Source organism: Leptidea sinapis, chromosome 32 (assembly GCF_905404315.1).
Source record: "Leptidea sinapis chromosome 32, ilLepSina1.1, whole genome shotgun sequence".
Taxonomy (NCBI): Eukaryota; Metazoa; Arthropoda; class Insecta; order Lepidoptera; family Pieridae; genus Leptidea; species Leptidea sinapis.
The window spans coordinates 5,133,939-5,160,647 of NC_066296.1; the positions used below are offsets into that span (position 1 = coordinate 5,133,939).

The 26,709-nt window shown below is 34.9% G+C and overlaps 1 protein-coding gene and 1 long non-coding RNA gene across 2 annotated transcripts in view; one reads left to right on the forward strand and one right to left on the reverse strand.

The window, feature by feature from the left end:
* Window positions 1-756: 756 nt before the first annotated feature.
* On the forward strand, window positions 757-10,370 carry LOC126974515 (uncharacterized). The gene is made up of 2 exons (XR_007731535.1): window positions 757-907; window positions 9,801-10,370. It is a non-coding gene; the product is annotated as an uncharacterized LOC126974515 (long non-coding RNA).
* A 4,799-nt stretch (window positions 10,371-15,169) lies between these two features.
* The window catches only part of LOC126974433 (organic cation transporter protein-like), a 32,486-nt gene continuing 20,946 nt past the window's right edge, over window positions 15,170-26,709 (reverse strand). Inside the window, exons 4-7 of the mRNA XM_050821924.1 lie at window positions 25,569-25,723; window positions 24,140-24,778; window positions 23,053-23,234; window positions 15,170-19,636 (exon numbers count right to left, since the gene is read on the reverse strand). Coding sequence (XP_050677881.1) covers window positions 19,457-19,636; window positions 23,053-23,234; window positions 24,140-24,778; window positions 25,569-25,723 — 1,156 coding nt within the window. The 3' untranslated portion in view covers window positions 15,170-19,456. The remainder of the gene's footprint in view (window positions 19,637-23,052; window positions 23,235-24,139; window positions 24,779-25,568; window positions 25,724-26,709) is intronic.

Genomic DNA, 26,709 nt, shown 5'->3' on the forward strand with positions numbered 1-26,709 from the left:
TACCATTGAAAGGATGTTATACCCTTTCTGGTTCTGGTGCATGTTGGGACACCTTAATTTGTTGTACATTCAACTCATTATTGGTTAATATTTGATATATTTTAAGCATATCCGAATGTAACAACTACTAGTTGTCCTATAAATAAATAAATAAATAAATAAATGAATAAATAAATTTAATTTACACCATTCTATACGCTAAAGATAGAACATGGTGGCCATGAGGGGAACAAAGAAGAATCCGCGAAATAATAACAATTAATACGTAAATACGACGAGGCACCTTCAACATCACATCAAATTATTCCTGTGGATGGAGCCTTGCAGTGGATATTTCTAAAATCACGGGCTGTATTGGAAAGCAGAAAAACAAAGAAGATTCGAGCAGTGAATCAGCTAAAGTTTCACATCGAGCAGTTACGAGTTCGTCCGCTAAGATAAGTGTCCTTCCTTAACTAATTCCTAAAAAACCTAATAACTAACAAAATAATATTCAAAATCGTTAGTCATTTGTGTAAATTAAGTGTTTTTAAACAAGTTTTACAGCGTTTTATGCACGTAAATTTGTTATTTAGTGCAAAATTGCATCATCTTTTTTACCTACCCACATGTATAAAAAAGTGAACAAAGGAATTAACTTTTAGCTATTTATCGCAATATTATCTAAATTAATACACAAATCATGTATTTTAGGTTTACTCGTTTCGTATTGTTTATACATACAATATTTAGCGTATTTGCCGAATATTCCAGGTTAATATTTATCATCGCCGTGCGCCGTTTGCAAGAACATACTTATCCCGTTGGATTACATTGGCCGGCCGCGTCTCCTGCACCTGCCGGGAGCGAACTGTTGAGCGTGCGCAGCCGGGTTCATTGAGCGGCAAGTACCACCAGAACGAGGAAGGTGAGCCATTTCAATTTAATTACACAAGAATTGCATTGCTATTTAAATAAAGAGAATCTATATTTAGTTAAATTACTACCAAAAAAAAAAAAATTTAAATTATATTGTTTTGTTGTTGTTTGTTCGTAAGTGTTATATTTAATGACAGAAGAAATGAATAAACAAAGCTTACGTGACTTAATCACTAGAAGAACATCCGCCAAGGGACAAATTACAAAATTTAAAAATTATTTAAATAGTATTGCCTGTTTAATGGAACCAAACAACGTTCAATTAACGGAGTTAGATTTAAAACTCACCAAATTTGAAGCTTTGTCTATGAAGGTTGATGATTTGCAGAGTGAAATAGAGGTTTTAAATTATGAAAATATTTCGGCTGAAATTGAGGAACGCGATAAAATTGAGCAAGATATAATTGTGAATACAGCAAAGGCCAAAACTAAAAGAGGCGCAATTCGGGTCACAACGCGTCATGTTGCATAGATGATCCTAATCACCCCCACGAATTAGGGTTGAACCTCCCTCAAATTCAAATAGCCAAATTTGATGGCGCGTATTTCCGTTGGTTGGAGTTTCGGGATACTTTTGAAAATCTGATACATAAGAATGATCGCATATCACACATCCAGAAATTCCATTACCTCTTATCTTATTTGCAAGGCGACGCGGCCAGGATTATTTCCAATTTGGAGGTGTCAACCAACAATTATGCTGAAGCATGGAAGATGATTTGCAATAGATACGACAATAAAAGAATATTGATTAATCATCATTTAACATCATTATTTAATATTAAACAGCTTCCACGGGAATCAGAGCGATCTCTACGATTTTTGGTTGACCACGTGACCAAAAATTTGCGCGCCTTAACAAGCCTAGGACAACCCACTGACAAATGGGATGTACTAATAATATTTATGTTATCATCTAAGTTAGATATCAATACGTTGTTAAAATGGGAGGAATATCGCAACAATTTGGAAGGCGACGTACCTACCCTCGAACAATTTTATAAATTTATGATAGACCGTGCTGATGTGCTCGAGTCATTGAATCGTAATAATCGGTCTGACGTTACTAGCGTGTCAAAGGTGACCAGTGCCCCTGTGCGTTCTATAGCTAATAATAATTATATTCAAATTCAAGGTCAAAATCAAAACAGTGTCGTAAAATTGTTTGCCAGCACCAGCAATAATTATAGCAAGAACCAAATACTACATTTATGTGTATTATTTGCAATGAGCGTCATAGGATATATGATTGTCCAACGTTTAAAGCGAAGGGGGTTGACGAGCGAATGATGGACCTGACGAAGTATAAATTGTCTGTTAATTGTTTGAGACAAGGTCACCCCGAAAGCGAGTGTCGCATGGGTCCATGCCGTGAACGCAGTATCTAGCAAAAGGATACACTGTAATCACGCCATTGTCTCTTCATCGCAAAATGAAAATATAGAACAGTTAGTTTCAAAATTTTGGGAGTTAGAAGAAGTTCCGAAAAAGTTAATCATAAGTGAAGATGAAAGCGAGTGCGAAAGGCACTTTCTCGCTAATACTATAAAGTATATATAATATAGAGATATTCTTCTCTAAATAAATTACAAGTTTATTTACGTGCAAAGATTCATATTTAACACTAGAAATAGCAATGCGAAACGCGCAGGTTTATTAACAGTTGAGGAATTACGTGATTTATGGCATTCATTATGTATTATCGCTCAAACTCAATCCTTCACTACTGAATACGACCTGCTAACTAAAAATAAACCTTTAAGTAATAAAAGCAGAATTTTAAGTTTGTCTCCGTTCTTAAATAATAAAATAATTCGAGATGGAGGTCGGTTGGATGCGGCTAATTATTATTCATATGAGAAAAGGCACCCCATTTTACTTCATGCCTCGCACAGGTTAACAAGACTGCACTTTGAAAGAGAACACGTCAACAATATGCACGAATTAAGTTGTTGAGCCAAGTTTTATTTAAAAAAATATATTTATTTCAAAAATTACATTGCAAGTCTATTAAACAATAATCTCTCTACTGACTAATTACAATCCATATTTACTTATTTTATGCTTACAACTAAATATTCCCCACTCTAATGTTCTACTTAAAGTGCTGAGGTGGAATTGCACCTAAAGCTAATTTGGGTAGGGCTGTCACTCTTAACTCCCCCCTCCTTAAGCGAGAAATTATCGGAAGACTTCTTAGGCTCACGATAATTTCGAAAAAAATTGAATTTATATAAAACAAAAATGACAAATAAGAAAATAATAACATATAATCGTTCCTTGTAATTCATGTCGCTGTACTTCTTCACCACAATACTCTGTAATTACTAAATTTTCTTCTGTATAGAGTAACCAATGATGGCTGTATACCTTTTGTAATTTGGTACTCTCGATTTTAATTAAATGATGAGAACAGTGATTGTATTTCTTTAGCATCATAATTTCTTCTATACAAGTTTCCTCAGGATATGGAAACATATTATCTTCCATGCATAGATATTTGGAGTCTTCTATTTCCTCGCATGGTTTTACGACAGGTCTTAACTTCAAACGATTCACCATTATGAATGGATACTTAGGAATTATTGTAAGGGTTTCATGTGTTTTGGAATCAAAAATGAGAATAGGAATTATTTTATAAAATATATTTATTTATTATTTTATTTATTTAAAACATATAATTATCGTTATCTATAAGAGGAATTTCTATTACAAAAATTAACCTATCACCATTAAAATACGACTTTAGTATAAGATTATGTTCTAACTTCATTAAATTTTCTATTCTAGCTGGATAAATTAATTTAAAGTGCTTCTTTCTTTTGTAAAAATATCTAGTAATTCTGTTGAATTGAATGATGCAAGGTATATAGTTTACTAAATGCAATAGCAGTTTCTACCTCTTGAATGATATCAAATATAGTTCGAAAGTTATTTAGAATACTGTAAAATTTATTCATTAATAGAATATTGTAACTAATTTTACTTCGCATATCTGATGCTAACCTGTTGCTTTGTGACTTAAGAAGTTCAATATTTGAATTGAGACCTTCTGAAACATTGACAAGTTAAGTAAAAGCTTTTTGCATTAATGATACTCGTTGTTCCACTAAATGTTCTTCATTTTTTAATTTGCTTTTTTCAAAATTGTAATATTTAGCATCCTGCTCATCCAAATTGCCTGAAATAACTTTAACTAAGGATCCTAAAGGACTAAAAATAGCTCTTTTTACCCTTTTGTATGGTAAAATTTGATTTAATCTATCCTCTGTTAAATGTATCAATTCTAACGTTTGCTCGTCTAATCCTAATAAATCATTCTTTAAATACTCTTCTTAATTTAAAACATTGATTAAACTACACTGGCCTTCAAAAGTAAGTATCACACTTTTAAAATTGGGATAACGTTTTAAGTTCACAAGATATACTTTCGAAATAAAAAGGACTCCAAAGAGAATTTAATTTTGTACACAAAAACTTTATAGTCGGTAACCTTCTTTTAAGAATTGGCTGAAAAAAAACTTCAAAAACAAAACCATTGCTTTTTCAAAGTGGACGTTTCCGAATTACAATTTTACCATTCACATTTTTCTTTCTGTTTTAAATTTTTTTCAAGATCGATGAGTCTTGTTTTAAAAATTTATGCTAAAAAGAACATAACATTTATTTATCATGCCTCTTTCAGTTGAAGAATGTGCTACGATCATGGCTTTTCTGGAACTAAGCATCAATATGCGTCGCACTGCAAGAATGGTGGCTGTGACGGTACGAACGGTCCAGAAGGTAAAGCGAAGGTACGAAGAGACTGGACACCATCTGAGGAGACCTTGTAATGGCAGACCCAGGTGTACCAGTGCCCGAGAAGATCGTTATATAAGAATGGTCAAGAATTTTGTTTGCAGATGAGTCTCGATTCTCAAGAAGGCGAAGTGTTTACAGGCGACCTGGTGAGCGATACCTTCAAGCTTGCATCTCAGAAAGAGTCCAATACGGTGGAGGCAGTGTACATGTATGGGCTGGCATATCTTCAGAAGGTCGCACAGAGCTTAGAAAATGGCACCCTCACTGGGCAAAGATATGCTCAAGAGATTCTCAATGAGTATGCAGGGCCGTATTTAGCAAATATGGGTGATGGATCGATGCTAATGCATGATAATACCCGGCCACACACGGCTCATATCGTACAAGAGTATATTCAGGAGGTCGGTATCAGCGTGATGGCTTGGCCATCAAGAAGTCCTGATCTCAACCCGATTGAACACGCCTGGGATGAGCTTGGGAGGCTAGTCAGAAATCGCAGACAACCACCTACTACCCTCAGGGCACTAAAGCAGGCCCTGGTAGAAGAATGGGAGAATATTCCCCAACATCGGCTCCGAAACCTAGTGTTCAGTATGCCAAACCGGCTCGAAGCTGTAATCAGAGCTCGAGGAGGCAATACCAGTTATTAAAAATAAAATAACATGTAATACATTTTAGTTGATTTTTTTTTACACTAAACTAAGAATGTCTATTTTCATTGTTTTATCTTTTTTAAGGTAAAAATGTCACTAATGTATAATTTAAGTTTCTAAGAATTAAAGCCTATAAAGTTTGCAACAATACGTTTTTAATCTTAAATCTCTACCTTCTATAGTTAAGAAAAAAAAAAATAATTTGAAAAGTGTGATACTTACTTTTGCAGGCCAGTGTATTAAATTGTTGCTTATTTTTATATATTTCCGAAGCTAAATTACCTAAATCAAAGCTTTTAAATATTGTCCAATGATTACTCTTCATCACTGCTGTTCCCACTTTCAATGCTGCTATACCTGGACTGTTGTTCATATCCTGAAGTTCCAGGTTTAGGAAGTCAGAGTCATGCTAAAGCCCTATAATCCGTATATATAACGAATTTATTTCCGTATAAGTACGGTCTAAAATGCTTAACTGCCCAAACAATGGCTAATAATTCTTTCTCTGTAGTACTTTATTTACTTTCAGTATCACTTAAGACTCTACTAGCATAAGCTGTTGCTTTATCTGATCCTACTGATCCTTGTGATAAAACCGCACCGATTGCATAGTTGGATGCATCGGTGGTTAAAATAAAAGGTTTCTCAAAATCTGGAAACTAATAGTGGAGCATTAGTAAGCAGATTTTTGCAAGTCTCAAAACATTCCCTATATTCGTTGTTAATTATTATACCATTCCCCTTCTTTAAACAATTAGTTAAAGCTATTGCTATTTTTGCAAAATCTTTAATGAACTTTCTATAATATCCGATCAAACCCAAAAAACTTTTAATTTCAGTAACAGTCTTAGGTAAAGGATAATTTAAAACTGCTTAGATTTTATCATTATTAGGTTTGAGACCTTCACTTGTTATAGTGTGACCTAAGTAAAATACTTCCTTTCTTAAAAAATGTGACTTATCTAACTGTATTTTTAGATTTGTTTGCCGAAATCTATCAAAAACGGCTCTTAATTTACAAATGTGTTCCTCTAAACTTTTAGAAAAGATGACTACGTCATCCAAATATGCTAAACAGTATATTCCTTGCAACCCTCTTAGCACATTATCCATTGTTCATTGAAAAGTTGCAGGAGCTGTTTTCAAACCAAATGGCATCCTATGAAATTCATAATGCCCAAAAGGTGTACTAAATGCTGTTTTTGGTATATCTTCTTTTTCTACCTCTATTTGATGGTAACCACTAGCTAAATCGAGAGTAGTACTTTTTGTACTTTTTCCTAACATGTCAAATAAATCCGTAATGTTTGGAAGTGGATATTTATCATCTATTGTAATATCATTGAGCCTTCGGTAATCAATTACCATCCTCCATTTACGTTCTCCTGAAGAATCCATCTTTTTTGGTACGAGGTGAACTGGGGCACTTCAAGGTGAGTATGACTCTTGTATAATATTATCTTTTGACATTTTTGCAACTTGATTTTTATTTCTTTAGTTTGAACGGGAGTCAACCGATGAGCTTTTATATTGATAGGATCTTCATTAATTGTTCTAATTTTATGTTTCACTTGATTAGTGAAAGATAATGGAATATCTTCACAATAAAATATATCTTTATATTCCCTACAAATCTTTTCTATGCTGATTCTTTCTGCCTCATTCATATGCTCTAAATGAATTTTATTTAAATTATTATTTAAAAGTTTTTCATATTTTCCATTATTTCCAGTGAAATTTACTGTATTTTTTCTATACTTATTCTCGTTATATGGTTCTAAAAAATGGTATGGTAATAAAACGGTGATGTTACTAGTAAGGTTTGTTCTAGATCAGTACAATTTTGAATTACTGTAGAAGCAAAACCATTACTGCAACTCACTAATGCCGTTGGCATCCTAACACCTTCCGCAAATTCCTTAAATTCTAAAACGGCATCACCTTCAAGTAAATTGACGGGGATTTTGACCCGCAACTCACAGCGAGGTGGTAATATAAACTTTTCCCTAGCTGGAGGTGAATAAATTATGGGTATACTAGCATAATTCGTAAAAAGTGTTTGCGACTTCATATCTATTGTCGCACCTAATTGTTTTAATAAATCACTACCTATCAGACCATCGAATCGATCATCGACACTATGTAAAACTTATGACTTTCGTCGCAATTAAAAATACCCGGTAATCCAATATGAACCACTTCATTATGCTTGCTTGAAGAATGTGTACTCACAACTTCAAAAGGTTCATATTGCTTAATTTCTGAAAAGTATGATTCAGCTGTAAATGGAATAATAAATGACCTAGTACTGCCGGTATGTATCATAAAAATTGACCGTAGTTCTGGTATCCGTATGTGTGGTAAATTTAATCTTTTCGTACAATTTAATATTATCTTTTCTGGAGAAATATTATCTTTATTGGAGAGGCCAGTATGAGAAAATTTCCCGACTGATCGTTAGAAGAATAACTATCATTATTAAGCTGATTACAATTGTTATCGTTTTCTGCAAAGTTTATTCGTCGAGAATTCACCGTTCGCATAGTGACATCAGTCTTTGACCTAGTTCCACCGTCAGTAACATGAGGCGGAGGATTTGTCCGAACGATGCTGATTCTGCATTTGCATTGTTCGGTGCATTGACGACTTGTTGCTAAACGTATGACGATTAAAATTGTTTAAATTGTCCATAGACCTATTACTTCTAGATTGATATGAATTATTATGATTATGATAGTTTGACCTATTTTGATTATGATAATTTGATTGATTATTGAAATTTCTGTTAAATATATTATTACCAGAATTTCTGAACGAATTATTTTTTAAATTATATAAATTTTGAAAATTCTGTTCGTCCAATACTATTTTTAGAGAATCTTCTAATGAAGTAGCGTTACGTAAACGAACAGTTTTTACTTAATAAGGTGGTAAATTTAAAATAAAAACATTAAGTGACATATTATTATAAATAGCTTGTTTACATTGCCTCAAGTTAGCATCTTCTATTTGTTCATTAATCTTTGAAAATAATATACTACGTAAGTGCTGAATTCTATGACAGAATTCTAAATAACTCTCATTTTTGCTAATTTTTATTGATTCTAATTCATTAGCTAAACTATCCTCAGACCTAGCGTTTCCAAAATGTTGAATTAATAGACTTTTTAAATCTGCCCAGGAATTAATTTGGTCTCTTTCACCTACTAAATTCGCGGCATTACCCGTTAATCTACCGGTAATCACATGATATAAATATTCATTTTGTACCTGGCTTCCTCTATACATATTAGGAATATACTCACAATTTTTTAAGAATAAGGACAATAGCCTTGCATCACCATCGAAAATTGGAATAATGTTAATTAGTTCTACTGGTATTCTAACAATATTTTCCATTTTAAACGAAATTATAAGTTATTATTATGCAAAAAAAATCTATAAAATGATTTTAAAATTATATTGAAAATATTAATAGAGTTTAATTATAAAATTTTGATTTTTTAAAATCAAAATTTAAAAAAGGTTTATTTAAAAAAATATATTTATTTCAAAAATTACATTGCAAGACTATTATACAATAATCTCTCTACTGACTAATTACAATCCATATATACTTATTTTATGCGTATAACTAAATATTCCCCACTCTAATGTTTTACTTAAAGTGCTGAGGTGGAATTGCACCTAAAGCTAATTTGGGTAGGGCTGTCACTCTTAACTCACGCGGGTCCTTTACTGTTACTATCTATTGTGAGGGAAACAGTGTGGCCAGTAAACGGACGACATCTCGCATGGCGGACAGTTAATAACTGTGTTCGGTGTAGACGTGTACGCGGTGAAACGTTGCAACCTAAAATGGGTAATCTACCACTCCAACGTATAACCCCAGGTCATCCGTTTTTGTCAGTGGGTCTGGAATTCGCGGGACCGTTCACGATCGTCAATCATAAGGGCCGTGGAAGTCGTTTAATAAAATGCTACACGTGTTTGTTCGTTTGTCTGCGTTATAAATGCATCCATCTCGAAGCTGTGAGTGATTTAACTAAGGATGCATTCATAATGACACTTCGGCGTTTTGTAGCGCGCAGAGGCAGACCAACGGAAATATTTTGTGATAACGGAACTAACTTATAGCAGCCGCATGGGAGTTAGGATCATTTATCAAGCAAAATCAAAACCCTCTATTTGATTTTGCAAGTCAAAATTCTATCCAGTTTAAGTTTATTCCGGCTTACTCTCCTCATTTTGGTGGTATATGGGAAGCCGGCGTTAAATCGGCAAAATTCCACTTAAAACGCTTCGTTGGCAATAGCCACCTCACTTTTGAGGAACTTAATACTTTGTTTACACAAGTGGAGGCGATTTTGAACAGCCGTCCCTTGTGCCCCCTATCATCTCCTAATGACCTCCTTTCCCTTTCCCCAGGACACTTCCTGATCGGGAGACCGTTAACTGTCGCAACATCTGGGTGATTCTAAGGAAAATAAACTTCAACGCTATGAGCGCTTAGAAAAAATGCAGCAACACTTCTGGCAAAGGTGGCAGCGTGAATATCTGTCTGAGATGCAGCAGAGAACAAAATGGAAAAGCAGTACATCAAAGCTGGACATAGGAGATATGGTACTCTTGGCAGATGTTAATGCTCCTCCACTCTCTTGGAAGCTCGGGAGAGTACTACGCCTCATCACGGGAGCTGATGGAACAGCGAGAGTGGCAAACATCACCACTAATAAAGGCTGTGTTCACCGATCTCTAGTAAGGCTGTGCAAGCTGCCGACAGCCGAGGAACTTCAAGGTTGAAAGTGATCTTTCCGGGAGGATGTTCAGACTTAACGCCTGCACAAATATTACGCCAAAGCACCCGCATCAGGCGCTTGAAAATTCTTCATACAATCTATCATGTAATCTGTCAATCTCAATCTGTACTCATGTCACTTGACCTACTATCGTTGTACAATTCACATCATTTTTTGAATTACATTAATTTATTGAGTATCTGGGCATTTAATTTACACCACTCTATACGTTAAAGATAGAACTATATATATATATATATATATATATATATATATATATATATATATTACGTTGATTCTTGAAGTATAAATAACACGGAAAACGAACGATACTGTACGCTTCTCTCGCAGCCATTTTGTATTATACGTCAAAATTAGTTCTCTGGACGTTCGCGAGTGGCGCTTCAAATAGGCACAAAAAATTTGCTGTCAAACTTAAGGAACAATTTATACAGGTCAGTGGTGCATCCAGATTACTAAAATTCAAATTAAAGCAAGGGTTTCTTGTGATAGCAAACAACATTCTGATAGAAAGCCATCGCTGAAACATATTGCATGCGGTGCGGTTGACATAGATCAAACATAAATATAATTGATGCTGTTTTTAAAATCAAAATAACCGAATGAATGAATAATAATAATTGATTATTATGATGATACGACACTTACAGCTTAAAGCTGTGTTACGACATTAAAAAGAATTGGTAAAAAGCAGCAAGTAACATAAATAGAAAAGTTATATAGAACGGAAAATGATATTAAATTGTTTAAATGGAAAAGGCAAAAAATCTTAGATAAAAATCATACAGTGCAAATGAGCTCTCATAATTTATACGTATTAAAATAAAACTACTTTTTGAGATCTAGTAGATCTCGTCCAAGTTACGGTGTAAATTTTCGGTTAAAGTGTACATCATATATTTTTAATTTTATCACCTTCAGAAGTTACGTGGGGGGGACACATTTTATCACTTTGGAAGTGTCTCTCGCGCAAACTATTCATATTAGAAACCTCAATATCAAACATCCATAGGTATGGGTTTAAAAATTAAAAAAATTTGAGGTTCTGTTCTAAGTATCGGTAACCCCCAAAATTCATTGTTTTTTTTATATTTTTGTGTGAAAATGTTAATGCGGATCACAGAAGCTACAGATTAGAACACATCTACTTACCAAGTTTCATCAGAACAGTTCTTATAGTTTCGGAAAAAAAGTGGCTAAAACAGACAGACAGACAGAAATGTCGAATCTATAGGGGTTTCGTTTTTTGCCATTTCGCTACGGAATCCAAAAAAGCGTGTGTGTGGTGTAGGCTATTAACATTAATGACTTTCATAGATTGGGAATGGCACGACCGCCCTCTCTGGCTAAAAATATTCAACGATATTACATTTATATTACTTTATAACGCTTTTTATGAAAAAAGAAGCCCGCTGTGTTTGTTGCACCCGTTCTTCTCAGGCCTGAGGCAAACTTTTTCGAATGGGTAATGAGTAGGTTTTGACGTTAAATGTGGGATTTTAAATCGTATTTAGGATGAAATATTTGAACTTAGATTAGTGACTGGTCTCCGCTGCGCTCCAACAAGATACTGCAGGCGTAGTCGTAAAGTGCGGAAACTAATGCTACGCCCAAGTGAGCGTACTCAAGCCAGTCTCGAACAATATGTGACGTTGACGTGCCACATGTTCTGTTGATCTTTGATATTAATTGAAACTAATATGCCGGGTGCGTAGTAAAACTTTGTAAAAATAATACCACAAGAAATAAGAAAGACACAGGGATCACATATTATCATCAGTAAGTATTTTGTTATTTATAAATTTCAATGTAAAACGAAGCGTTTGTTACAAAATTTGAAAGATACCATTGAGTGTCAAGATGCCACGCACACAAGCATCTAATAGTTAGTTAGTAAAAAAAAACTATTGTTCTTAGTTCTTTTTATGTAAATAAGGGACGAGACGAGCAGGATGTTCAGCTGATGGTAATGCAGTGCTTCTCAGAATGATTAAAAAAAAAAACAAAAATTCTGAGCGGCACTACAACTGCGCTCCTCACCTTGAGACATAAGATGTTATGTCTCCTTTGCCCAGTAATTATTAGTTAGTACGGTATCTAGTATCTGAATCTAAGTATTTGAATTTGAATTTTACTTCATATTAGTCAACTTCTGTGAACCCTCGTCTGGAGATTAAAGCAAGGCCGATGTATTATCTAACTGATAATACATGTAAATATTTAAAATGGCCGACTTCCGTGATAAGCAACATTAATGATTAGCAATTATATTAAGGACATAAATTACCCGAATTTGCGTCGTCCGTGGAGAATTGAAGATGAAATATTGCAATAATAATAGAGAGATTAGATTAGATGCATGTGGAGATCCGTAGAAGAAGGTCACCAACATAGCCCAGGTGGTTGCGAAACCGAAGTAGCAGTGAGCAGGGCACAAAGCTCGACGGACAGATGGCCGTTGGGGCAGTAAAGTCCTCAAATAGCGACCACGTATTGGAAGACGTAGTGTTGGTAGACCCCCCACAAGATGGACCGACGATCTGGTCAAGATTGCCGGAATAGTTTGGATGAGGGCACCGTAGGACTGATCGTCATGGTTAATTTTGGGGGTTTTTGTCCAGCAGTGGACGTCTTCCGGCTGTAATGATGATGATGCCACAGAATCTAGACAAAATGTAAATAATTGACTAGCTGAAACAACGTATCGTTTTAAATTGCAGGTTTACTTTTGCCGTTGAGAATGAGCTGGCGACGAAGTCACGGATACGGTTTTTGGACGTTGAATCATATAATTCCACCAAGTTCCGGTGATTAGTTACCCGGATACCGAGCATCGGATATCCCTGTGACACGTCGAGTCATAACCTCCAGCTAAGGGGCCTGCACCGGCGTCTTCAACGTCAGGGGAGTACCGGACTACGAAGGCGAACTAGATCAACCAACAATACACCCCAAGCTCGTATTTTTTTTTATTATTGTTTCATAATAAACATCCTTTAAAGGCCGGTACGGGTAGTTTCCTTTAAACCCCCCCGTAACTGTAGCAAAATATGTTACACCGCATCCATAAACATGACTTTTGGCCTGATGGTATTTAGTCTATAGCCACGTCGCAGACAACCAGCGACCCGCCGGGTTTGGGCGTCAGCAGATTGGGTTAAGATGCGTTATTTTTTTGCATCCTACCCTTGAGGCAAAGTTTGTTTCCCGTCACAGTCAGTATCAGTTTTATATATAATATTATAATATTAGATTTAGTTTTAGTAGGTCCCAGTACCTGCGCCGTTGCAGTAGATAGCAGCCGATGTGGTACTACAGGGCATGAATATTTTAAACCAAGCTCTGTAGTACCGATCAGTGGCAAAGCGTCAAAGCAGCATCTGACTGCAAAAACAGGCGTATCGCACTTGGGTTGCTGCACTGGGCTCAAAGGATATTATCTGCAAAGTTCTATAGAGGAAATATAACCGTGCCTCCAGATTTTTTAACGGAAAATCGTCCTTGCAAAATCGAAGCATATCGTCAAAATCGGCGAGCACCTTTTTATTTAGGTACCCTACTGGAACAAGTTCTGGTCGTTATCGAAAGCTGCTCTTGGTAACTTAAAACAGGCGTCCCTGCTGCACATGAGGAATGACACCCTGGTTAATACGGCAAAAAAGAAAGCCGATCTTCGGTGCACTTTCACTTTTTACCTCTAACACGACTCCTGACGACAACGGGAAAACAGGCCTGACCATCCCACGGAGTGTGTGGATTTATTCCGGCACTCATACTCAAAAGGCGTGTTCGCTGACCAGCCTTAGTCCATCCGATCCAAAAAAAAGGAGACATTTTGTGTCCGGCAAACTCCTCCAGCTATTACCTCCCTGTTCTCCAAAATAATGCAGAGCATAAGTAGTCACCAGATCTTGGTGTACCTAGAGGGTCACCAGTTTATCAACAACCGACAGTACGGTATATTCGCCATGGTCCTTCGGCAGGCGATCTGGTACACCTGATACATAGATGGCTGGCGGCTATCGAAAGTAAGGGAGATGGCCGGGCAGTCAGCCTAGATATAGCGAAGGCCTTTCGTGTATGACATAAGACGCTTCTCTCAAAACTTCCATCATTTGGGCTTCTCGAGAGCTTTTGCAAGTGGACATCCAGCTACCTCACTGGGCGCAGCATACAGGTCGTTGTCGACGGTTCGAGTGCCCCAAGGCTGTTTGCTATCTTCTACACTGTTTCTTCTGCATATCAATGATATGTTGGACACCTCCAACATACATTGCTATACAGACGATAGCACTGTTGATGCCCTATACACGGGTAATGTAGGTCTCTCTCGGGAAATCGTTGACCAATGTCGGGAGATATTTGTGTCTTCAATCGATTCCTCTCTTGAGAAAGTCGCGAAATGGGGTAAATTGAACCTTGTCCAATTTAACCCCCCGAAGGCTCAAGTTTGCGCGTTTACCTCTAAAAAAAACCGATATGTCGTATCACCTCTCTTCGACACCTTCCTTAAAGCCAAACCTAGTATCGGAATACTGGGTCTCGAATTCTCGAGCGATCGCCAATTCCGCGATCATTTGGATTCGATTATGTTGGGCATCATAAATAGACACTCCACAAATTAATCTGCCATCTGGATCTGGATCTCCACAGTTTTCAAGGAAATTTCTTCCACGTACTACAAAGCTGTGGAATGAGCTTCCTTATGCGGTGTTTCCGGGACGATACGACATTGGTAAAAAAGTGCGTACACCTTTCTTAAAGGCCGGCAATGCTCCTGAGATTCCTCTATTGTTGCAGACGAATGGTGGCGGCGGAACATAAGAAGACCCGTATGCTCGTTTGTCCTATTATTTAATAAAAAAATTATAAAAAGGTACTCCTTAATCATATTCCTATTATATAGGTGACCAGGAAATATTTGAACAAGGTTTGTTACTATTTCAAGGGTCATTACTCTACAAGAAAAATAACATATTATTATAACACATATATTTTAATAAAAACATAATTTTTCACATTTTTCTTCTCATAATAGAATTCCCAATCCCATTCATCATTTCGGTAAATTGTAAATACTTTATCAATAAGAGATACAGATTTCTTTTTAGCTCATTAAAGTTTAAAACCCTAATATCGACCCATTAGCATATGCATTCCATATACCTACTATATAATAGTAACCTTAGATATAATATACTTCTAGACAGAGCCTATTGCTGTAAGGCAACTCAATATGACAACAGGTCAGGTTTATTACTTTAGTGTGCGTGACAAGCTACGTCTCACTCGGGAAACGTAAGTTACTTTTCATTTCTCATACTCGGAAAGTAATGTTGTCTTGATCTGATTATTGGGTGGAAAATGCTGCTTTCCTCCATGGAGAGGGAAAAACTCATGCAAATTACTTTCCACCTAAGGGCCGGAATGAACTTCAAAAATAGAACTGCTTTCAGCTGTGCAGAGTTTTAAGTAAAAAAAACTAATTAAAAAAAAAGCTGTGGCCATGTGACTTTCTAAACAGCCAGTGTGAACTTAGCGCAAACTTCTTTGAGCGGAATAAGCCGCAACAATTACGCGGTGAGTCGTCATAAATTGTCCTAATTTGACAATTAATTTTAAATATGTACTACTTATATTATGATATATTAGCAATGTATGGTTTAGATAATTAGTTTTATTTTCCTCATATTCGAAATGAAAAGTAAAGTGTTTAACACAGGTAAAAGAATCAATTCCTACAAAAAATTCCTAATTAACAATCTACTATTGTTTTAGTGTGCGTACATTCCTGAAAATAGACGTTAGCAGTTTGTCGCTACTTTTTTCGACGAGTTCAAGGCTGTCACGGCTTATCTAGACATATAAATAATCTAAGTTAGTAACAGTAAATAATGACAAAAATTTCACTGGTGCTCAAAAACTACAATTGTAATATGACAAATTATTATTTTAGGACCACGGACGAGTAAAAAAATTAGGACTCCGTGTCACCTAACGTAACAGTGAAGCATCAAAACAAGCCAGTTTACGTGTAAATACATAGCCCCACGCATACACTTAAAAAAAAGATTAAAATACATAAGCCGATCAGGCGCCATCTGCCATCGTCTGTCACAGATCAGTTTACATCGCAATAAAATATTTTTTAAATGCTGTCGTGTATTGTGAAATTGGGTTAAAACAATGCTAGGGAACATTAAAAGTGTCAAGGAATTACCTTTCACAGATAGAATAGTTTTTATCATACTATTTTATGTTCTTTCCATAATACAAATTAATTCGATTTTTGGGACACAAAACCTTCTCTACGCGTTATAGTAACATCCGGTGTAACCGGAAAATTTACGGGAACGTTACCCGAAAAATAGAGTAATCAATTTAGGAAATAATGTGACTGTCAAAAATAAAAAAATCGGAGTTAAAAGTAATATGGCTATGTATTGACTAATAACGGGACAAAATTTGTGTTATCTGGTATCCCCCGTAACAAAACACATACTATCATAAAGGTGCTTCACTTGATAATATCACGGGGCGGAGTCCTTCCTTTTTTTACTCATACGTATTTAGGACTAAGAATTAGATTACAAAAATTGAATGAGCTTTCCTTTAAGTAGGTACCACAGTTTCAAAAGTAGGTTCGATATCTGTAACAGACCTTAAAAAAGATTAAAATACATTATAACTATAAAAAGTAACAAGGAAGTTCATATTAAATCGACTCGGTACTTTAACATACAAGATACAACTATAACAAGTTTTCAGAACTCCACAATAATTTCTCTTTTAGTTCTCTATTATCTCACTCAGTCACCACATTTTCTCTCATTTAATTAATTTAATTAGTGAGTACTTAGCATGATTAGTACAAGATCCCACTGCTTGATTCTGTAGGTACCTACGTGTTTTTTTGATGAAACTAATTGCTAAATGCCTATAAATAATTGACGGCAAGTACTTTAGTAAAATTCATATTACCTTACCTGTATATTATTTTAGTAAAATTTATTTTCTGATTTAAATTACACCTGTATGTTTTTTACTAAATTGTAAGTCATTTTAAAGGAAATTTTGTTAAGAATTGAAAAATGGAATAATATGGTGCAATTACTATTTTTTATAGGCAATCTGTCGCTAATACATTGCATACTCCCTAAAAGTTCATTTAAAATTGGTTTTATCACAAAAACACGTACCTACAGACTCAAGCGGTGGCATTTTAGGCTATATATCTGACAAATAATACAAATAACATTAACAAATTGCTCAAATTAATCAAATGGCTCAAATTAATCAAATGGCTCAAATTAATCAAATGGCTCAAATTAATCAAATGGCTCAAATGAATCAAAATGGCTCAAGCGGAAGATCGGCGCTGGACATACATAATATGTGTGTCAGCATATGCTGAGCTTGTGTCTATTTGCGGCTGATGTTTGAGCTACTTTTATTTTATTATGTTTAAGATACTATATATTGTCCTAACTTTTTTTTATCAGTTAATAAAATATTTTATTATTATTTTAACATCAGCCCGTCCCCAAAGATTTAAAGATTTTAAAGAAAAACCCCATTTTTTGGCATCCCTCAGTGAGCAATTGGTATAAAATACTGCAATCATTAATCATATAACTTCATATACCTTACCAGTGCAATATATCAATAACTTAACTAAATTATTTTCATCATAACACGAAAGTAAATCTAAACAATAATTTGTACCACATTTGACTAAACGATAATAATTATTAATAAAACTATTGCCTACTTATTCTATAATATTAATAATATAACGCAGAAGAAGTCGGACTCTAAAACAAAATGCAGAAATGAAAAACATATACAGTAATCCCACCAATAACGAGGTGTCATTATAACACATGTTCATATTACGAGATTTAAATCATTTATATAACACGGACGCGGGGATTTCCCACATATACATTTCATAATTAGCTTCGCGTAGCTTTGCACTTGTGTCAATTGTGTTATTACAAAATTAAACTATTAATTAATTTTATGGATTTAAAACCCTTATAAAATAGTAAAATTAGGCAAACAATAGGAAATACTTGTTACGAATTGTGATTAATAATTATTGTTATTACAAACTACGAGGTGATATAACGCGTTATACGGGAACACCCCTATAACGTCGTTTCTTAAAACACGTAACCACCACACGTTATAGGCGGAATTACCTATATTTTCATAATATAATTCTGCATAATATTTACCCGGACACGATTTCATTATTATAAATGACTAGGTAAAAGTACAACACACACAGAACAGTTCAAAAAGGTATGCTGGGAGAGTTTCTTGCGCGGCTTCTTCTTTCTCAGAGCGCCTTTTGTTTCCGAAGCGGTAGTAGTGTCTAGTATATTAGAAATGACATCAAAAAGAATTCTAAATTAATCAATTTGAGTAAATAAATGCCTTTTATGCCTTTAATGGAACCAAAGTGCAGGTCATTTCGATATAAAAACAAGGTTTACATCTAAGGCATATCAATACAGTGATGGATTCACTTCATTTTAATTAAAATTATAACATTATGAAGAGTTTCAAGGGATATTCATTCTGAAATTATAATAAACGAACTATTCAGTTTGTTATTTTGTAAAGTGTTTATCCTCACAAATACATAAATTAAATTTGTAAACAAAATTTTTGAACGATCTGGGACCAATTTGTGTAATTGTCCCAGAAGTGAAGGTTATACCTTTAAAAAATTACAAGTTGTTTAGATTGGAAAAAGCGACATCTTACATTAATTTCCTAATATGCTAACATTGGGGTTGAGCAGCTTACCGCTGTAAAGTAGATCCTGTAGATGAAGCTACAACCTGAGAGTTGAACAAACCAAACAGCGCAAAGCGCAAAAAAAGAATGCTGGGAGAGTTTCTTGCGCCGCTTCTTCTCTCTCAGAGCGCCATTTGTTTTCGAAGCGGTAGTAGTATCTAGTATATTAGAAATGACATCAAAAAGGATTCTAAGGGAATCAATTTTGAGAAAATAAATGCCTTTTATGCCTTTTTTACAATATTTATCAATAATACGTCACTCGAACGGTTGGCTCAGAAGAACGCTCGCACGGAACCCGAGAGGTCGCGGGTTCGAGTCCCGTAATGTTCATAAATTTTGTTTTCAAATTTAATAGGAACTATTATCATGGAAGCCTGCATAAGAAGTTTTAATTACAACTAATATGCTGTATGCTAGTACGGCCCTGGAGTGTTTTGGTGAAGTCTATCTCGTCTAGTCCACAATAATGTCAGTCCGCTTCTTAGTCCGGGGTGCCACTGCTATGGCTTCCGCCTGCTTCACAGTATCTGGAAGCTGGATGTGCAAGGTTTCTGGAGTGAGCAGCATCAGCAGACCAGCTATCGCTGCCATCACACCGAAGATCAGATACGGCAATGATGCCATGTAGTTCATCTGGAGACAATAATTCATTTTGTGTTGGTTACTTATTATTTAGAAGATTAATGCCCCCATTTCTTTAGTATTTTCTTTGATTATCACGTGTGTTACACATTTAAATAAAACACTTTAAAGGATGAAAACGCGTGCAATTGTAACTTTGTTTAACGGTCGCCCTGAAAACGAGAGCTGGAAAGGTCTTGGAAACGTCGGGTTAACTTAAATAATAATAAAAATGTAATGTTTTTTTTATTAAAATAAGGGACGAGACAATCAGAATGTTCAACTGATGGTAATTAATGTGCCGTGCCATTACAATGCAGTGCCACTCAGGATTCTTGAAATACACCTTGAGGCATAAGATGTTAAGTCTTTTGCCAGTAATTTTAATAAAAAAAAAATGCCCAGTAGTTTCACTAGTTACGGAGCACTTCAGACCGTAACACAACAAAGCTTACATTACTGTTTCACGGTAGAAAAAGGCGCATATTTAAAAACAATTACACCCGTTTTAATCCTTTAAAACTGTTTTATCCATTCTTTATACAAATGTACATTTCAAAATCTATTTTCATCAGTACTGTTCTGTACCTTTACCACAACATACGCTGTTCATATTTAATTAGATACGATAATGCATTTTTTTTATATTGTGTGTAGCTGTGTATAAAGTCCGTATGCCTAACCTTCCGAAATCGCCAAGTGCCAGGGCACTCTATTTTTCCGATACAGCAAAATTTAAAGTGCCGTACGGCACACTATTCCCTCACCAAGTTCGGACCCTTACTTTGTTTATAAGATGGTTCATTTTGCGTGGCCTTATACTCGTAGCTTGTTTCAATAGCTTTCAGATACATTCACTCAAATCATTATAATTATAAGCAATCTATTAATACAAGTGAAATAATACGCATAAGATACATAATAGCCTTAATAGTAAATGTATACACTTATATAATAAAGACCCAGCCACTGTTCAGGCATTATCTATAAATAAATTTAAATGTTTTATAAAAAAAATGGCTCAGTCGTAAATCCTATTACTCCACAGCTCAATATCTAAGTGATCGGACAGCCTGGGACTAGATTATGATTATTTTATAGCGATAGAAATGACTGTACAATATTGTATATTTTTATTGAAAAGAGCGCAAATAAAGAATTCTAGGATAGTTTCTTGCGCCGCTTCTTCTCTCTCAGAGCGCCATTTCTTTCCGAAGCGGTAGTAGTATCTAGTATATTAGAAATGACATCAAAAAGAATTCTAAAGGAATCAATTTTGAGAAAATAAATGCCTTTTTGCCTTTTAAAGAATTGACAGAACGCTGCGCTAAAATCATGCCGATCTGAGGCATACCGTACATACACTAAAGATTCTTTCTTGTGCCACTTCAAGAACTTTCTCTATTGTGAAAAATAAATCCCACAATAATATACAACATCAATGTTTTTTTTAGTTTTTATTATTATCAATTAATTTATTTATATTGGAAACTCTACAGTCGTATACTGCCACTAGATACTCTATCTAAATAATACTTAGTGTGCAAATAATATGATGGGTTATTCTCCATTTATCATATGGTCATATTCATAAAAAAAATTAAAGTGGCAATGAGACTATTTAGTAGTATTACTAAATTAATTAAGATTACATACAAATCTATTTAAAAAATACGAATACTTTAGTAGCACAGTTTTAAATTTTACTGAATTATTAATTCTGGTCTCTAGGACGGAAAAAACTTCAAAATGATTATTTTATGATCAGAATACTGCTAATATCGACGATGTCTTGGAAGACGTCACCAACAGTAGGCCGACGATTTGGTCAAGATCGCCGGAAAACATTGGCAGCCCAGAACCGATCGTCATGTAGATCTTTGGAGGAGGCCTTTCTCCAGCAGTGGACGTCTTCCGGCTGATGATGATGATGATACTGCTAATAGACTACTTGCTACAAAACATGTAATGGGAAATTTCCCAACCAGTAAGGGAGTCATAGGTGCCAGGCTTGAGCCCATGCGACCAACGGTGGAGCAAGCACCCATCGTGGAGTGCCTGGCCTTAGTCGGGAACAATTCAATGGTGTAGATATAGACAGAGGCGAATGACATGGCGATCATTGCCTTGCCGACCATGGTTAGGGACTTGGCAGAATCTATAAAACAATTCTGAATATTAATGTCAACTTCTAATAAATTTTGTATTACTCATGCGGGAAAAGTAGTATCATGGCGCTCGCTGTTGCGGTTGAAAAAGAGCCGTTTGCCCATTTTAAAAATACGCGTGAGTTTTTTCGTAAATGAAACTATTGTCTGAGTGCGAAAAGATTACTTGTCGCACGCAAATTATACTTGGCACACACAAATTTAGATAAAATTGCTAAAATAAATAAAATAATAACAAAAAAAACACTATCGAAACTGAATTGAGGTTGACGCGTCTGACAATTTAATTTAATAAATATAAATATAATGTTTAAAAACGAATATGGAGTCGGAAATAATACAATAATAATTGTAATATAAAAAACTATGTGCAACTCGTGTGACGTTGTCGATTACCCACTTGCACAATATACTTTTATATCAGCACAAGTAACATTAATTGTAGAAAAACATTTTTAAGCCGTGAGTAAGTTTTTTTACTGCAAGACTGTTAAGCAATAGTTATATTATTTAAACCGGATAATGAGACATCAAGTGAATCCGCCTGTTATTATAACATTCAAAGTTGATCTGGCAAAGAATTGGAAATTGAGCTGATGCAGTTGCAATTACAGCTCTGAGCAGGAGCGGAGGTTTTTGAGAATTACTTTTCTATCACAAACACACTTCTCTCCTTCACCAACATTTGCGTCAGTTCTACTGGAAAATGTTAATGAATGAAAACCAAATTTCAATTTCAGTTTTGTTAGCCCTGCCGAAAAAAAATCTTTTAAGTCTCTAGGCATAAAAAAACTGCTGAATGTAAAAGGCTTTTCTGTAATAATAATAATTACAATAATATTATAACACCATACCATGCATATGGTTTTCAATATTTGTGTTAAATATGGCGTGTTTAATAATACACTCATATTTAAGTCGGCACACACTTCGGACCCTAATAACTATCGTCCTGCTTCAATGCCCATAGAATTTTTTTTTGAGAAAATAATTCTAATTACGCTTACTTCCTTTAACTCTCATATGTTACTTCATATCATCATAGTTTGCCTTTTTTAGGCGAAGTTCAGCTACGGAGGGAGAAATTGAGCTAATCAAGAATATTTTTGATGTATATTCTACGCTGGTCAGGATGTTACTATGACATAAAAGCAACTGCGCTCAATCTTCTGTTCTTAACTTAACAATATAATTTAATAAATTAGTTGATGTAAATGGCGGGTAATACGTAAAACCCACTAAGGCAACACGATGACTTACCAGGAGCGGTGTCTGTGGTGCGATCACCTGACCAACCCTGCCTGCCATCGAGCACATGGCCACCATCGAATGTCGCACGGACGTGGGGTACAGCTCCGACGTGTAAATATAGATGCTGCTAAACGCCATGCTGATACACAGCTTGCCGAGCAAGTTAAGGCTCGTCTGGAGCCATTGATAATCTGAAATAGTCGATCAACACCTACGTACTACACATACTTGTACTACAAATACTTGTACTACAACACTTGTACTACAACACTTGTACTACAATACTTGTACTACAATACTTGTACTACACATATTTGACAAATTTCAAACGATTGTTAATGACATGCATAATATTATATTAGATGGTACTCGTATTATTTATTAATGTTAATTTTTTTTCTTGACTTAAAACTTTGGACTTATTTTATTTGATTATTTGGCGCTATGGACATAATTTGATTTTATATAACTTGACAATTTTGTATTATTTCACCATTGTTTTTTACCTTTAATATAAAACCCAATTTCGTTATTTTATTTGTATTTCTGGGACTAGCCTGTGAATGCTCTGGGTAAAACTGTAAGTTTACAAGTTTATATAATAAATAAATAAATACTATGCAGCTATTGTTTACAAAGTATCATATCACGTTTATATATATTTATATATATATATATATTTGGGAAAAACTGTAAGTTTACAAGTTTATATAATAATAAATAAATAAATACTATGCAGCTATTGTTTACAAAGTATCATATCACGTTGACAAGAAATGAAAATACTGTTTTCAAAGCAATCTTCACAGGATGTTCTAGTTTTATTCTGATAATAATTATAGAAAATCACATACCTACGTAGCTAGTAGTACTAAACATAAATATATACGATTCAGATTCTAATTCTTTAGATATTTAATTGATATAATAATCTTAAATTAGTACTTATCAATAATTAATGAGTGCCAATCGCATTAGTTATAATCGTAAAGATTGATATCACAAGAAATTATTGAAATCTAATGAAATACTAATATACTCAATTGAACGAAAATGTAAGATGTGAAATGTTAATTGAATAAAACAAGAAACCTACCAGATGGTATGAACGGTAGTCCGAATAAGGATACGGAGCAAACGAAGAATGCTGTCATGATAGATCCTTTCCTCCCGAATCGATCCAAAGTCAGCACACTCAGACCATATCCAGGTATCTCGACCAGCGCAGTCAGGATGTAGTTCACGTATCTATTGCCTCCCAAAGACACCGAGTTTATTGACAGTCCATAGTATATAAATGTCACTGTTATCCACCAAAAAGAACATATGAACAGCCTTGACACCAGCACTTTTGACTTTATTACTTGCCAGAAGACAGATTCCTTTTTTCCTTCAGCAGCTGACGTTGAATTCAGCTCTTCCACTTGTACTGTCTCATCTGTGAGCTGCCTGATTGTTTCAGGTGAGAGTTTTTTTTTATTTACTGCAGCAGCTTTGAATATTATCTTTGCCGCCTCAGCCTTCCGCCCTTTGCTGAGCAGCCATCGGACACTCTCCTCAATTACGAAGTAATACAATAGAAATATGAACGATGGCGCATAAAGGACTCTGGTAAGTGTCCTCCATTCCGGAATTCCCCAGGCGACCAAAGCTAGGATAGCCTGGCCAACTGCGAAAGTGCATGAGATAATATTACCGCCAAGCACTCGACGGTTGATTCCGACCATTTCCAAAGCTGAAATAATAAACATTTCATACCTGAGTATATATATTTATGTATATACACCGTAATTTATTTTATTTATTTATTCAGAAACAAAACAGTCCTTTATAATAGTAAGGTTACAAATATAGATAAAGTAGAAGACAAAACAGTTCCATAAATTAATGCTAATTATGTTCACAATGGACAATAATGAAAAAAAAACAACGATGTTTTAAACCAAATATGAAAACTACAAAATAATAACAAACAAAACGAAAGTTTAAACAGTTATACATTACAGATACAATAACAATGATATTATTATTTAGAGATAATGAAAATATATCAATTTCAGTAAGATGTAAATTGTAAAAACTACAAGAGCGCCTCACAAATGTAATTTCCTATTATCGTGCGCAAAGTTCGATTTTGCGCATACATATACGTTCGCAAAGTACTACTTTCCCACACGTTGACAAGAGCGTGCGGGAATGTAGCTGATCATGTGGGAATGTAGCTGAGCGTGCGGGAATGTTTGAAAATTATTATAGTGGTCGAACTTTGCGCAACTTAATAGTAAAAATAGTAAACGATACTCGTGCGCACGTAGATCATCCTGCACTCTCTTCGCTCGTGCGGGAACGACCTACTTTCCGCACTTATATCGTAATGTAGTATTCCTGTATAATTTGTTTTATAAGGTGATACATAAAAAGTAATCTAAGAACGAGAGGAGATTCGCAGTGTTATATATTTAATTTGATTTAACAAGGATGCTGAATCAAGCTTAATTTATAAGAAAGGAGAACTACAAAGTTACCTAGAATGAAACCGGAGCTGTAGACTCCTGAGCCCACGATGGCCTCAAGGGTTTCGAGTATGATGTACATAATGTAGGAGGTGGAGAAAGACCTGGCCAGCCCCACGACAGCCGGCGCCACAGCCGTCAAGATGAACGCAACTCGCCGACCAAAGCTTTAAAATAAATTAGATTATTAAATATCTGCTGAATCTAAATAATTCAATTTCACACAGTAAAACCTTGGAAATTATTATGCTTAAGTGAACTATAAACGTCGTAATATATATGCACGAGACTCAATTTTAGTTAATTTTTTCTATAAATTGTCTTCCACAGAAGAGACATTTTTATACAAAAGTTTTCCCTTTGGGAGCAATAATAAATAGATCTCACCTGCACCAACTAGGCCCCTACAGAAAAAATAATGGCAATAACACACAATCACATATCTGCTTGAGCAACCACAAGGAGATTAAGAATTTTTGACTCCACTCTTCTTAAATCTTTTAAAGATGGGAGTTATTAAATTCAATAATAAGAATAAGGAGAATAAACTTAAAACGATTGATTTCAGAATAGGAGGCGATAAAAAGTCAATCTATGTTGTCGATTACTTGACAACGGAACTAAGGAAAATACACGCTTTTACCAGGATAACAGCTACGAGCTTAACCTATAAATATGTCTGGTTAAAGAATGAGCGTGTATTTCTTTGAAAATCAGACATGGCTGAATTTATTGTAGTGAGGAATATTGAAAAGTAAGGGTCTTTTGTTTAGATCTCGTTAAAAGCTGGCTTATCTAAATATATATTAGCAGAATGTAAGAAAGATAAAGAAAAACACGGTATGTAAGACCGAATATCTTATCGAATGATCCTTAAATTCACTGGGACATAGCTCAATGACGATGTTTTCGATGAAGAGTTTATCGATAGTCGTAACATAGTTTATCGTAGACATAGATAGCAAAGAAATATAAAACAAAACAAAAACAGTTAAATCTGCTTAAATCTAATCAAATACAGTAGTCTGAGAGCAACTGCGAAAACCTGTGAGGTAGGTAATAGTAGAGGTAATAAAAAACAAACCAAGGCTATTTGCACTTTCTTTTAACTTTCTTGAAATTTCTTGACAAAAACTTCAAAATTAATTTATGA